The sequence below is a fragment of the Vulpes vulpes genome, chromosome X (genome assembly GCF_048418805.1).
Source record: "Vulpes vulpes isolate BD-2025 chromosome X, VulVul3, whole genome shotgun sequence".
In the NCBI taxonomy this organism is placed as follows: Eukaryota; Metazoa; Chordata; class Mammalia; order Carnivora; family Canidae; genus Vulpes; species Vulpes vulpes.
In genome coordinates, this window is record NC_132796.1 from 63887211 (window position 1) to 63902640 (window position 15430).

At 37.7% G+C, this 15430-nt stretch overlaps 1 protein-coding gene across 1 annotated transcript in view; it reads left to right on the plus strand.

Moving 5' to 3' along the window:
• The window catches only part of DACH2 (dachshund family transcription factor 2), a 650145-nt gene that overhangs the window by 507075 nt on the left and 127640 nt on the right, over positions 1 to 15430 (plus strand). The window contains exon 5 of the mRNA XM_072745035.1: positions 7058 to 7216. Coding sequence (XP_072601136.1) covers positions 7058 to 7216 — 159 coding nt within the window. The remainder of the gene's footprint in view (positions 1 to 7057; positions 7217 to 15430) is intronic.

Genomic DNA, 15430 nt, shown 5'->3' on the forward strand with positions numbered 1-15430 from the left:
TCTTGATGCTAAGATTTCTAGTACTGTACTAAATAGTAATGGTAAAGGGGACATCCTCTTTTGTTCCTGACCAAAGAGGAAAAGCTTTCAGTTTCCTCCATTGAGGATAATATTATCTGTGGGTTTCTTGTACATGGCTTTTATGACGTTGAAGTATTTTTCCATCTATACCTACATTGGTGAGGATTTTTATCAAGAATGAATATTGTAATCTGTGGAATGCTTTTTCTGCATCTATTGACAGTATCCTATGATTCTTATTTATGTATTTATTCTTAAGGATTTTTATATATTTATTTGAGAGAGAGAGAGAGAGAGAGAGAGAGAGCATAAAGGGGAGGGGCAGAGGAAGAGGGAGAAGCAGACTCTTCCCTGAGCAGGGAGCCTGAAATGTGGCTTGAACCCAGGACCTAGGGATCAATGACCTGAGCTGAAGATAGGTGCTTAACTGACTGAGCCACTCAGGCACTGAGAAGATCATATGATTCTTATCCTTTCTTGTATTAATGTGGCATATCACACTGATTGATTTCTGAATATTGAACCACTCTTGCAGACCAAGAATAAATCCCAACTAATCATGCTGAATAATTATTTTACTGTACTTTTGGATTCAATTTGTTAGAATCTTGAGAATTTTTGTGTCCATGTTCATCAGGTAGGTTGGCCTATAATTTTTCTTTTTTTGTAGCATCTTTGTCTTGTTTTAGAATCAATATATTGCTGACCTTTTTAAAGAAGTTTGGAAGTTTTCCTTCCATTTCTATTTTCTTGGAACACTTTGTAAAGGTATTAACTCTTCTTTAAATGTCTGGTAGAATTCTCCTGGGAAGCCATCTGGCCCTGGACTTTTGCTTGTTGGGATATTTTTAGTTGCTGATTCAATTCTTTGCTTGTTAAGGATCTGATGAAAATTTCCATTTCTTCTTGTTTCAGTTTTGGTACATTGTATGTTTCTAGAAATATCCCCATTTCTTCCAGATTGTCCAGGTTTTTGGCATATAATTTTTCATAAGTTTTGCTTTAAATTGTTTGTGTTTCTGTGGTATTGGTTGTGCTCTCTCCTTTTTCCTCATGATTTGTTTATTTGGTTCTTTTTCTTCTTTGCTTTTTGCTAAGTCTGGCTAGGATGTTATCAATTTTATTAATTTTTTGAAGAACAAGCTCCTAATTTCATTGCTCTTTTATACTGTTTTGTTTCTCTAATGTTTCTTTATGCTCTACTGTTTATTATTTTCCTTCTTGCTGGCTTTAGGTTTTACTTGCTCTTCCTTTTCTAGTTCCTTTAGGTGTAAGATTAGGTTGTGCATTGGAGACTTTTTAATTTCTTCAGGTAGGCCTTTTTTTGCTCTTTATTTCCCCTCTTAGGATCTACTTTCCTGCTTCCAAATGTTTTGGATGCTCATGTTTTCATTTTCATTTGTTTCCATGTATTTTTTATTTGTTTAATTTCCTGGTTAATCAATTCATTCACTTTAAAAAAGATTTTTTTTATTTATTTGAGAGAAAGAGCATGAAGAGAGGTAGAGGGAGAAGCAGGCTCCCCGCTAAGCAGGAGCCCTATGTGGGGCTTGATCCCAGGATTCTAGGATCATTACCTGAGCCAAAGGCAGACACTTAACTGACTGAGCCACCCAAGGGCCTCTAATGCATTCATTCTTTAGAAGGATATTCTTCAACATGTGCTTGTGGTCCTTCCAAATGTTTTCTTGTGATTGACTTCCAGTTTTATAGAATTGTGGTCTGAAAATATTAATGGTATGATCTCAGTCTTTTTGCACTGGTTGAGACCTGATTTGTGACCCAGTATGTGATCTGGAAATTATTCCATGTACACTCTAAAAGAATGTGTATTCTGCCGCTTTAGGATGTAATGTTCTGAAAATATCTCTTAAGTCCATATTGTCCAGCGTGTCATTTAAAGCCATTGTTTTTGTTAAATCTTGTGGATAGACTGGTTTATTATGACATAGCCCTTTTTCTTGTTTTGATACAGTCTTTGGTTTAAAATCTAATTTGTCTGATATAAGTATGGCTCCTCCAACTTTCTTTTGATCTCTGTTAGCATGATGTATGGTTCCCCACCCTCTCACACTCAATCTGGAGGTGTCCTTAGGTTTAAAGAATGTCCTTTAAGCAACATATCAATGGGGATTTTTTTTTTGTTTTGTTTTGTTTTGGTTTGGTTTATTGTTGTTTGTTTTACCATTCTGATTACCCTACGTTATTTATTTATTTATTTATTTATTTATTTATTTATTTAAATTTTTTTTTTACCCTACGTCTTTTAGGTGAGATCGGGCGTGTTCAGGGTGGTATGGCTGTAGACCCCTACGTCTTTTAATTGGAGAATTTAGTCTATTTATATTCAGAGTAATCACTGATAGATATGAATTTGGTGCCATTGTATTACATATAAAGTCACTATTCTTGCATATTGTTTGTGTTCCTTTATAGTCTTTGTTGCTTTTGGCCTCTTTTTCCGGCCCAGAGGGTCTCCTTTAATATATCTTGTAGATTTGATTTAGTTCTTATAAACTCCTTAAATTTTTGTCTGAGAAACTCTTTATCTCTCTTATTCTGAATGACAGCCTTGCTGGATAAAGTATTCCTGATTACATATTTTTGCCATTCTGCACATTAAATATATCATGCAACTCTCTTCTGGCCTGCCATGTTTCTGTGGACAGATGTGTTGTGAACAAGATATGTCTTCCCTTGTATGTTAAGGACTTTTTTTCCCCTTGATACTTTCAGTATTCTTTCCTTGTCTGTGTATCTTGTATATTTGACTTATGTTATGTCTTGGTGATGGTCAGCTTTTGTTGAATTCTCTGTGCTTCTTGGATTTTGGTATCTGTTTCCTTTCCCAGATTAGGCAATTTTTTTGTCTATATTTTGCTCAAATTAAACTTCGCCCCCACTTTTTTTCCCCTTCTTCTGGGACTCTCATGATATGAATGTTAGTATGCTTTAAGAAGTCACTGAGTTCCATAAGTTCACATTTGTGATCCAATTGCTTTTCTTCCCTCTTCTTTTTACCTTTATTATTTTCCATAATTTTATATTCTAAATCAGTGATCTTTTTCCTCTGCTTCTTCAATCCTCATGGTCATGGCATCCAGTAGGGTTTGCATCTCAGTTATAGCATTTTTTATTTTGACCTGACTAGTTTTCAAGGGTTTTTTTTACTTTTTTACTTTTTATTTTTTTATTGGAGTTCAATTTGCCAACATATAGCATAACACCCACTGCTCATCCTGCCAAGTGCCCCCACAGTGCCCATCACCCAGTCACCCCAACTCCCCGCCCACTTCCCCTTCCACTACCCCTTGTTCATTTCCCAGAGTTAGGTGTCTCTCATGTTTTGTCACCCTCACTGATATTTTCACTCATTTTCTCTCCTTTCCCTTTATTCCCTTTCACTAATTTTTATATTCCCCAAATGAATGAGACCATGTAATGTTTGTCCTTTTCCAATTGACTTATTTCACTCAGCACAATACCCTCCAGGTCCCTCCACATCGAAGCAAATAGTGGGTATTTGTCATTTCTAATGGCTGAGTAATATTCCATTGTATACATAGACCACATCTTCTTTACCCATTCATCTTTTGATGGACACCGAGGCTCCTTCCACAGTTTGGCTATTGTGGACATTGCTGCTATAAACATGGTTTTTTTTTTTTAATCTCTGCAGTAAGAGATTCTTTAGTGTCTTCTATGCTTTTCTCATACCCAGCTAGTATCCTTTTAATTGTTTTAACATCTGTTTCATACATCTTATATCTGTATTGAATAAATTCCTGGCCATCACTTCCTCTTCTTTCTTTTAAGGTGAATTCCTACACCTTGTCATTTTGTCTAGGTCACTGTTTTTGTTTGTTTGTCTGTTTGTTTGTGATTGTTAGGAAAGCATTTTATAGTCTTGCTCCTGAGAGTAATGGCTATATTAAGAAGAGATCTGCAAAAGGGGGGAGGGGTCTTATATGCGCTCTGCTATTGTGTTTTGGTTGCTCCTATTCTCAGGTCAGTCCTCTGCAGAGTTTCTACTTGCTTGTAGAGAGGGGTGTTTGGACCTTGTCCACTGTGTGGCAAGTTTTGACTAGTGTGTTTGGTCTTTGATAAAAGAATCTAGATCAAAAAGGAAGCTATATATTATTTCCTGTAGAGCTGTATCTTTGTAGCACTCTATGATCAGTAGCCTTGGGGCATGTGAGGGGTTTGATCTTCTGGGGAAAGGGTCTGCTGGGCCAATTTTCAGACCAATTTGCCCTAGTAAACATGCACTTGTAGGATATAGGGTGGGGGGAGCTTAATGTAAGCAGCAGCAGTCTCCACTGCAGGGTGCTGTGTTTCTCACTGAAGTTGGTCTGTGCTGCAGTGCAGAGGGCGGGAATGTCATTGCTCCTCTGTCTCCTCCCCGGAGTGAGGAGTTTGAATACATCACTCATCGGGAAGCGCTCACAGAAGAGTAAACAAGCACCCCTCCTGTGTCCCCAGCTTCCATCAGATCCCTGTCTTCACCTTTTCTGTGTCTGAGTTGTCTGCCTGCCAGGCAGCATAGTATTCCTGTGTTTTATCTCAGGCACGCAGATGGGTTTCAAAACTCCAAATTTTAGGGACTCACGTGGTGCAGACCTGCAGTGATCCTCTAGGGCAGAGTCACTGCACTTTCCCCATTTGCTAGTTTGTCCCAGTAAAGCAGTTGCATGCAGTGGTTGGGAGTTTATGGTAAATTATAGCAAAAAGCTGGCACCAAGGTTTGCTGTCCCAAGCCAGTGTCTTTGTTCCTATGCTAGGGAACAGGGCAGCACATTGTCACCACCAGTTATTTTATCCCCAGAAAGGCCATGCCACCAGGCCCAAATACACTCCAAGAAGGGAAACTCTCTCTCCCCAGAACATAAAGACTCCTAACTCGGGGAAACGAACTAGGGGTGGTGGAAGGGGAGGAGGGCGGGTGTTGGAGGGGAATGGGTGACGGGCACTGAGGTGGACACTTGACGGGATGAGCACTGGGTGTTTTCCTGTATGTTGGTAAATTGAACACCAATAAAAATTAATTTAAAAAAAAACAACATAAAAAATAAAATAAACAAAAGTTCCTAAAAAAATAAAATAAAATAAAATAAAATAAAATAAAATAAAATAAAATAAAAATTAAAAAAAAAAAAAAAGAAACTCTCTCTCCCGATACAATCCAGGGAATCCTCAGACCACATTTCCCACTCCCAGGTGTCTGCCCTCCTTCTTCACAGCAGCATCACTAAACCTACCAAGCAGGACCCTGGCGATGTCACAGACTTCTAAAGTTTCAGACTTTGTGCTCCATTGCTTATAGTAATTTGCAGTTGTCACACCCTTGCCTTTTCCTAGCCATTGCTTTGGGGGAAGTTTTTCTTGTGTAATCCTCTGCCTGCTGCTTCTCTCTCCTCCTCTCTCTTCACTCTATCTTCTCTCCTCTCTGTAATCATAACTCTGTGCCTTCTGTAACACCTGCAATTCTTTTCTCCTCAAAATCAACTCTGCATCTCTTACCTTCCATGAAGTGGTCACTTTTCTACCTATAGATGTCCAGTTTTGTTCTCTCAGTCCTCAGATGGATGTTTTGTTTTGTTTTGTTTTGTTTTGTTTTTTTGTTAAGAATGATTTGATATTTAACTAGCTGTGTTTGAAGGGTGAGGCAAGCTTAGGGTCCCCTACTCTTCCACCATTTTAACTCAATCCCTAACCATTTTCTTTTTTTTTCTTTTTTCTTTTTTCTTTTTTTGGCAGTTTTATACCTTTATTTGACAATCAGCGATTAGTTCTCATCCACATTAACGGCTTGTAGATTTTTGAAAGTGGTGACAGGTATGTAGGTAACCAGCATGTAGAGTTTGTTTGGTGAATCTTCATCCTCATTAACGTTTTCTGGATAACTGCACATGGATGCAGTATGGAACATTCCTTATTCCTTTGTATTCCTTTGGTCCAGACAGCTTTGTTTAGCCTGGCATTAATGCGCACATCTGGAGTTCCCATCTCCATCATGGCAAATTTCTGGATCTCTTTGAGTGCCTGAGGAGCACACTTCTTGAAACCCACTCCATGGATACGTTTGTTAATATTGATGGTGTATTCTATGGTCACTACCTCCTTGATGGCAGAACGGCCCTTCTTCTTGCCACCCTTGTTGCAGGAGCCATTCTGCCAGGCCCTAGTTGGAAAGCCCATTTTCTTTTCTAAAGCCAGATTGTTTGCTATTGCAGTGATTGGAAATCAATCCCTTACCCTTCTTTTTTGAAACATTCTCCTTAAAAGGATGTCCTAGAGATAATTCTGTGGTTGTTTTGTGTATGGTTTTAAGCAGTGGTTCTGTCTTCACAGTATTCTAAGTCCTAGATGAAATACCTGTCATTGTAGATCATTATGGTAATATAGTAGTCTGCACCTATACACTCTTTATGTCATTCTCTAGTATGGAAGATCAAAATAAAGTAGAATTTCAAATTGGGGGCCATGGCTTTATGTTTTATCCTATTTTGTACAAAATCCTGCTATGTATGAAGAGCTTATCCTTTGCAAGACTGGATCTGAGAACAAAATAGCTGATCATTTTCTTTCTTATCACATATTTTTCCATATTATTATGTTCTTATGTGTGCTCTTTTTGAGTAAAGAAAACTGTTCTTCATTAAAACCTAGCATATGTATGTTAAAGCATCAAAATGGGAGACAGTAATGGTTAGTTAATGGCCTACCACAAACTTTCAAAAGCTATCCATTATGACTCCTGACTTGTTTAGACTACCTGTAACTGTATCATTATTGAGAGTTGTTTATTCTTCTCAGAAGCAGCTTAAGTACAAGGCTATTGAAATGATTATAATTGAAAATGATTGAATATAATTGAATTGATTATATTGAAATGATTATAAAATTGAATTACCTATGTTTAATAATAATTTTCTAAGAAGTAAGATTGATAATTTCAACCCTAAAAAGGAATTTTCAAAAAGTCTTCTCATAGAAAGTTGCCAAATTGCAATCTGTTCATACAAATGTTTTTCAGGTGGAAGTGAATCCTCCTGGGATAAGGATAAGATGCAATCTTCTCTTGCTGCTCCTGGACCCCAACATGGACTTGCTCATACAGCTCTGGCTAACCAGCCAAGCTTTGGGGGTGCTCCTACCCTCAATCTACTGCAGCAGAACCACTTACTGACCAATAGTATGTATGCTGTCCTTTAAAAAATTGGTGTGTTGAGAAAAATACCACACAAGACCCACTGGATAACTTGGGCTATAGGGATAATGAATTTTTCTTCCATAAGCTTTAATAGTTTGAAATCAGAAGGATAGATTGAAAGGGATTCATCTGAAAGTGTAAAGTTTATAGAGTAAAGACAGATTGAGAGGGCATGTAGCAAATTAAAGATCCATGGGAGTCTATGTAACAGAGTAATTAAGAAAGATGTCTGTAGTCACATAAACTTGAGTTTGAAATCCACACCGTTTGAATTCCATATAACTGTTGACCTTGGAGAATGCACCTAAATTTTCGAAGTCTCAGTGTCCACAACTACAAAGTAGGAACAAAAATATACTTATTAAGTAAAATTATTATGAGAGTTAAAAACAATAAAAGAAAAGCTATTAGTGACTTGCATATAGTAAGTACTGTATGAATTAGAAGAATTACTGATACTCAGTAATCAAACTTCAGCTAATGTGTACAAATTCAGGTGTAGATGATTTTTTTGTTGTTTTTAGGAACTGCAATAACTCAGAAGCCTTTCTGCAGGAAATTGTGTCTTATATACATTACTTGACTAAAACCCTATTTTTTCTTTTTTTTAAGAGTTTATTTATTTATTCATGAGAGACAGAGAGAGGCAGAGACATAGGCAGAGGGAGAAGCAGGTTCCATGCAGAGAGCCTGATGTGGGACTCGATCCAGGCATTCTGGGATCACTCCCTGAGCCAAAGACAGATGCCCAAGTGCTGAGCCACCTAGAAGTCCCTCTTATTTTTTTTTAAACCTACTTTTCTCCTAAGCAGAAATCTGAGAGAAAACTTCAATTACTCCTTTCCTTGAGATTTTCATTCCCTCACTAAACCCTAGGATTAAAATAACAGAACAGTCAAATTCTGAGATATCTTAATATGATGTTTTAAATCTTAATTAAATTCATCAGTTTTAAGCATATAAAATAAGTTATGGTGTCTTTAAAATTATTATAAACTCAAGTGTGAAGTGTCTTATAAAATAGGAATGTTAAGCAACGGTCAATAAATAATGGCAAGAAATTTATAAATATTATGTAATAAGAAGACAAAAAAGGATTGATTATGGTAGACTTACTTCTTAAAGTAAGAGAACTTAGAAGACTTCTGGTTTCTGATCGGACATGTAAAGAGGTTTGAAGTTGTCACTCTTCCTCAAAGCAAGAGCAACAATTCTTTTAAATCAATCAGAGATAGGCAGATACAGAGAATCAGAGCTTATAGGGAGCAGAAGCCACAGCTGGAGTCAGATAGAAACCTTTAAATTTTCTGGAGATTCAGTGAGGACCTAGCTTGAGAGATAAAAACCACTGGGGGCCAATTCTTAGTGGGTCCCTGCACTTTCATGAGTCTTAAACTTCAGGAGCCCTAAGGGGGCTTAGCCTTAAGAGGCTCTCTGGATGAAAATCTGAGAAACTTCCCCTCTTGTCTCTGGCTGGTCGCAAGAAAAGTACCCATTTCAAAATATTCCCAGAGTGTTCTATTCTTAACAAAGGCCTGCTCTCAAAAGAAACTATTTTACCAGAGTTAAACAATTTATTTTACCAGAGCCTAACTGATGTGGGGGAAAGGATATATTAAAATCCAACACCCTGTAGCCATTGATGTGAGGTTGGGGAGATGCACACCTCCAGCCCCTTTAGCATTTCCTGTGGGGAAAGAGAAATACTCAGCTCTATCCCCCTCTATCTTTCTTCTCTCACTTGAGGGAAAAAGCTAAAATTACTTGTGAAGATCATAGCTCAAGGACACATGCTCACTAAGAGACTGAAATCTAATTATATGTTTCTCCTTATTACTCATTTTCCCACCATCATGATAGGTTTTTTTTTTTTATAAGAACCAGGATTACAAATGAAAAAATTAGTCTTCAGACCCAATTGAATTTGGCTTCTTTAGGGTACACCAAAGATAACTCCATCACTAATACAACAGCTACAGCAAACAGTAAATTTAACGTAATGCCCTGACAGATAAAAATAAAGCCACCTACATAAAGCCTGTTTACTTCAGTTGCCTTCAGCCAATGCACCATTTCAGCTTTAAATCAAAAATTACAAGGCATGAAAAAGAAAAAAAAAACACAGTCTAAAGATATGAAACAAACATCACAATAAGAATTAGATAAAACACATATCTTAGAATTATCAGACCTCAATTTAAAATAACTATACTTAATATACTGAGAGAGTGGAAAACATACAAGAACACATGGAAATATTAACACTGAAATAATTATACTTGAGTAAAAATAATATGTGGGAAATAAAGGCAGAGAGATTATTTTTTTGTATATTTTTATTGGAGTTTGATTTGCAAACGTATAACATAACACCCAGTGCTCATCCTGTCAAGTGACCCCTTCACTGCCCGTCACCCAGTCACTCCATCTCGCTGCCCACCTCCCCTGCCATTACCCCTTGTTCATTTCCCAGAGTTAGGAGTCTCTCATGTTCTCTAATCTTCTCTGATATTTCCCACTCATTTTCTCTCCTTTCCCCTATAATCCCTTTCACTATTTTTTTATATTTCCCAATTGAGTGAAACCATATAATGATTGTGTTTCTCCAATTGACTTACTTCACTCAGCATAACACCATCCAGTTCTAACCACATTGAAGCAAATGGTGGGCATTTGTCATTTCTAATGGCTGAGTAATATTCCATTGTATATATAGACCACATCTTCTTTATCCATTCAACTTTTGAAGGACACTAAGGTTCATTCTACAGTTTGGCTATTGTGGATATTGTTGCTATAAACATTGGGGTGCAGGTGCCCAGTGTTTCACTGCATCTGTATCTGTGGAATAAATCCCCAGCAGTGCAATTGCTGGGTCGTAGGGCAGTTGTATTTTTAACCCTTTGAGGAACCTCCACACAGTTTCCTAGAGTGGCTGTACCAGTGGCTGTACATTAACACCAAAAGTGCAAGAGGGTTCCCCTTTCTTCATATCCTCTCCAACATTTGTTCTTTCCTCTCTTGTTAATTTTCACCATTATCACAAATGTGAGGTGGTATCTTATTGTGGTTTTGATTTGTATTTCTCTGATGGAAAGAGATGCAGAGCATTTTCTCCTTTGCTTCTTGGCCATGTCTATGTCTTCCTTGGTGAAATTTCTGTTCCTGTCTTTGGCCCATGTCATGATTGGATTGTTTGTTTCTTTGATGTTGAATTTAATAAGTTCCTTATAGATCTTGATTACTAGCCCTTTATCTGATATGTTATTTGCAAATATCTTCTCCCATTCTGTAGGTTGTCTTTTACTTTTGTTGACTGTTTCTTTTGCTGTGCAGAAGCTTTTAATCTTGATGAAGTCCCAATAATTCATTTTTGCTTTTGTTTGACTTGCCTTCATAGATGTATATTGCAAGATGTTGCTGTGGTTCAAAAAGGGTGTTGCTTGTGTTGTCCTATAGGATCTTGATGGATTCTTGTCTCCCATTTAGATTTTTCATCCATTTTGAGTTTATCTTTGTGTATGGTGTAAGAGAATGGTCTAGTTTCATGCTTCTGCATGTGGATGTCCAATTTTCCCAGCACCGTTTATTGAAGACACTGTCCTTTTTCCAGTGGATAGTCTTTCCTGCTTTGTCAAATATTAGATGACCATAGAGTTGAGGGCCCATTTCTGGGTTCTCTATTCTGTTCCATTGATATGTGTGTCTGTTTTTGTGCCAGTACCACACTGTCTTGATGATGACCACTTTGTAGTACAACATGAAATCTGGCATTGAGATGCCACCAGCTCTGGTTTTCTTTTTCAATATTCCTTTGGCTATTCAGGGTTTTTCTGATTCCACACAAATCATAAAATAATTTCTTCCAACTCTCTGAAGAAAGTCCATAGTATTTTAATAGGGATTGCATTGAATATGTACATTTCCCTAGGTAGCATAGACATTTTCACTATATTAATTCTTCCAATCCATGAGCATGGAATATTTTTCCATCTCTTTGTGTCTTCCTCAATTTCTTTCAGAAGTGTTCTGTAGTTTTTAGGGCATAGATTTTTTACCTCTCTGGTTAGGTTTATTCCTAGGTATCTTATGCTTTTGGGTGTAATTGTGAAGGGGATTGACTCCTTAATTTCCCTTTATTCAGTTTCATTGTTGGTGTAAAGAAAGGCCCCCTGATTTCTGGGCATTGAATTTGTATCCTGCCACACTGCCAAATTGCTGTATGAGTACTAGCAATCCTGGGGTGGATTCTTTTGGGTTTTCTACATACAGTATCATGTCATCTGCGAAGAGGGAGAGTTTGACTTCTTTGCCAATTTGAATGCCTTTTATTTCTTTTGTTTTCTGATCACTGAGGCAAGGACTTCTAGTACTCTGTTGAAAGCAGTGGTGAGAGTGGACATCCCTCTCATGTTCCCTATCTTAGGGGAAAGGCTCCCAGTGTTTCCCCATTGAGAATGTTATTTGCTGTGAGTTATTCCTAGATGGCTTTGAAGATGGTGAGGAATTTTCCCTCTATCCCTACCCTCTGAAGAGTTTTGTTCAGGAATGGATGCTGTATTTGTTAATTGCTTTCTCTGCATCAATTGAGAGGATCTTATGGTTCTTGTTTTTTCTCTTGTTGATATGATCTATCATGTTTATTGTTTTATGAGTGTTGAACCAGCCCTGTATCTCAGGGATAAATCCCACTTGGTCATCGTGAGTAATCTTCTAAATGTACTGTTGGATCCTATCGGCTAGTATCTTGTCGAAATGTTTGCATCTGTGTTCATCAGGGATATTGGTTTATAATTTCTTTTGGTGGGGTCTTTGTCTGGTTTTGGAAGTAAGGTGATGCTGGCCTCATAGAACCAGATTGGAAGTATTCCATCCCTTTATATCTTTCGGAACAGGTTTAATAGAATAGGTATTGTTTCTTCTTTAAACGTTTGACAGAATTCCCCTGGAAAGCCATGTGGCCCTGGAATTTTGTGTCTCGGGAGGTTTATGATGATTGCTTCAATTTCCTCATTGGTTATTGTCTTGCTCAGGTTTTCTATTTCCTCCTGTTCCAGTTTTGGTAGTTTGTGTTTTTCCAGAAATTCATCCATTTCTTCTAGATTGCATAATTTATTCATGTAAATCTGCTCATAATATGTTTTTAAAATCATTTGTATTTTCTTGGTATTGGTGGTGATCACTCTTTTTTCATTCGTGATTTTATTATTAGAGTTCTTTCTCTTTGGTTTTTAATAAGGCTTGCTAATGGTTTATATATATTATTAATTATTTCAAAGAACCAACTCATGGTTTTGTTGAGCTATTCTACATTTCTTTTGGTCAATATTTCATTAAGTTCTGCAATAATCTTTAACCACTCTCCTCTTCTGTTTGGTGTAGGTTTTATTTGCTTTTGTTTCCCAGTTCCTTTAGGTGCAAGGTTAGCTTGTGTATTTGAGTTTTTTCCAATTTTTTGGGGGAATGCTTGTATTGCGATGTATTTGCCTCTCGAGACTCCATTTGCTGTATCCCAAGGTTTTTAAACGGTTGTATCTTCATTCTCAATAGTTTCTTTTTTTAAATAATAAATTTGTTTTTTATTGGTGTTCAATTTGCCAACATACAGAATAACACCCAGTGCTCATCCCGTCAAGTGCCCACCTCAGTGCCCATCACCCATTGACCCCCATCCCCCAACCTCCTCCCCTTCCATCACCCCTAGTTCGTTTCCCAGAGTTAGGAGTCTTTATGTTCTGTCTCCCTTTCTGATATGTCCCACACATTTGTCCTCCCTTCACTTCTATTCCATTTCACTATTATTTATATTCCCCAAATGAATGAGACCATATAATGTTTGTCCTTCTCCGATTGAATTAATTCCCTCAGCATAATACCCTCCAGTTCCATCCACGTTGAAGCAAATGGTGGGTATTTGTCATTTCTAATGGCTGAGTAATATTCCATTATATACATAAACCACATCTGCTTTATCCATTCATCTTTCGATGGACACCGAGGCCCTGTCCACAGTTTGGCTATTGTGGACATTGCTGCTATAAACATCGGGGTACAGGTGTCCAGGCATTTCATTGCATCTGAATCGTTGGGGTAAATCCCCAACAGTGCAATTGCTGGGTCGTAGGGCAGGTCTATTTATAACTTCTTGAGGAGCCTCCACACAGTTTTCCAGAGTGGTTGCACAAGTTCACATGCCCACCAAAAGTGTAAGAGGGTTCCCTTTTCTCCGCATCCTCTCCAACATTTGTGGTTTCCTGCCTTGTTGATTTTCCCCATTCTCACTGGTGTGAGGTGGTATCTCATTGTGATTTTGATTTGTATTTCCCTGATGGCAAGTGATGTAGAGCATTATCTCCTGTGCATGTTGGACATGTCAATGTCTCCCTCTGTGAAATTTCTCTTCATGTCTTTTGCCCTTTTCATGATTGGATTGTTTCTTTCTTTGCTGTTGAGTTTAATAAGTTCTTTATAGATCGTGGAAACTAGCCCTTTATCTGATAGGTCATTTGCAAATATCTTCTCCCATTCTGTAGGTTGTCTTTTAGTTTTGTTGACTGTATCCTTTGCTGTGCAAAAGCTTCTTATCTTGATGAAGTCCCAATAGTTCATTTTTCTTTTTGTTTCTTTTGCCTTCGAGGATATATCTTGCAAGAAGTTTCTGTGGCCGAGTTCAAAAAGGGTGTTGCCTGTGTTCTCCTACGATTTTGATGGAATTTTGTCTCACATTTACATCTTTCATCCATTTTGAGTTTATCTTTGTGTTTGGTGAAAGAGAGTGGTGTAGTTTCATTCTTCTGCAGGTGGATGTCCAATTTTCCAAGCACTGTTTATTGCAAACTTTCTTCCAGTGGATAGTCTTTCCTCCTTTATCGAATATTAGTTGACCATAAAGTTGAGGGTCCACTTCTGGATTCTCTATTCTGTTCCATTGATCTATGTGTCTGTTTTTGTGCCAGCACCACACTGTCTTGAGGACCACAGCTTTGTAGTACAACCTGAAATCTGGCATTGTGATGCCGCTGGCTCTGGTTTTCTTTTTTTAAATTCCCCTGGCTGTTCGGGGTCTTTTCTGATTCCACACAAATATTAAAATAATTTGTTCTAACTCTCTGAAGAAAGTCCATGGTATTTTGATAGGGATTGCATTAAATGTGTAAATTGCCCTGGGTAACATTGACATCTTCACAAAATTAATTCTGCCAATCCATGAGCATGGAATATTTTTCCATCTCTTTGTGTCTTCCTCAATTTCTTTCAGAAGTGTTCTATACTTTTTAGGGTATAGATCCTTTACCTCTTTGGTTAGGTTTATTCCTAGGTATCTTTTGGTTTTGGATGCAATTGTCAATGGGATTGACTCCTTAATTTCTCTTTCTTCAGTCTCATTGTCATTGTATAGAAATGCCACTGACTTCTGGGCATTGATTTTGTATCCCGCCACACTGCCAAATTGCTGTGTGAGCTCTAGCAATCTAGGGGTGCAGGCTTTTGTGTTTTCTATGTAGAGTATCATGTCATCAGTGAAGAGGGAGATTTTTACTTGTTCTTTGCCAATTTGAATGCCTTTAATGTCTTTTGTTGTCTGATGGCTGAGGCTAGGACTTCCAATACTATGCTGAATAGCAGTGGTGAGAGTGGACATCCCTGCCTTGTTCCTGATCTTAGGGGAAAGGCTCCCAGTGCTTCCCCATTGAGAATGATATTTGCTGTGGGCTTATCGTAGATGGCTTTTAAGATGTTGAGGAATGTTCCCTCTATCCCTACACTCTGAAGAGTTTTGATCAGGAATGGATGCTGTATTTTGTCAAATGCTTTCTCTGCATCTAATGAGAGGATCATATGGTTCTTGGTTTTTCTCTTGCTGATATGATGAATCACATTGATTGTTTTACGAGTGTTAAACCAACCTTGTTTCCTGGGAATAAATCCTACTTGGTCATGGTGAATAATTTTCTTAATGTGTTGTTGGATCCTATTGCCTGGTGTCTTGTTGAGAATTTTTTCATCCATTTTCATCAGGGATATTGGTCTATAATTCTCCTTTTGGTGGAGTCTTTATCTGGTTTTGGATAAAGGTGATGCTGGCCTCATAGAACGAATTTGGAAGTACTCCATCTCTTTCTTTCTTTCCAAACAGCTTTAGTAGAATAGGTATGGTTTCTTCTTTAAACGTTTGATAGAATTCCCCTGGGAAGC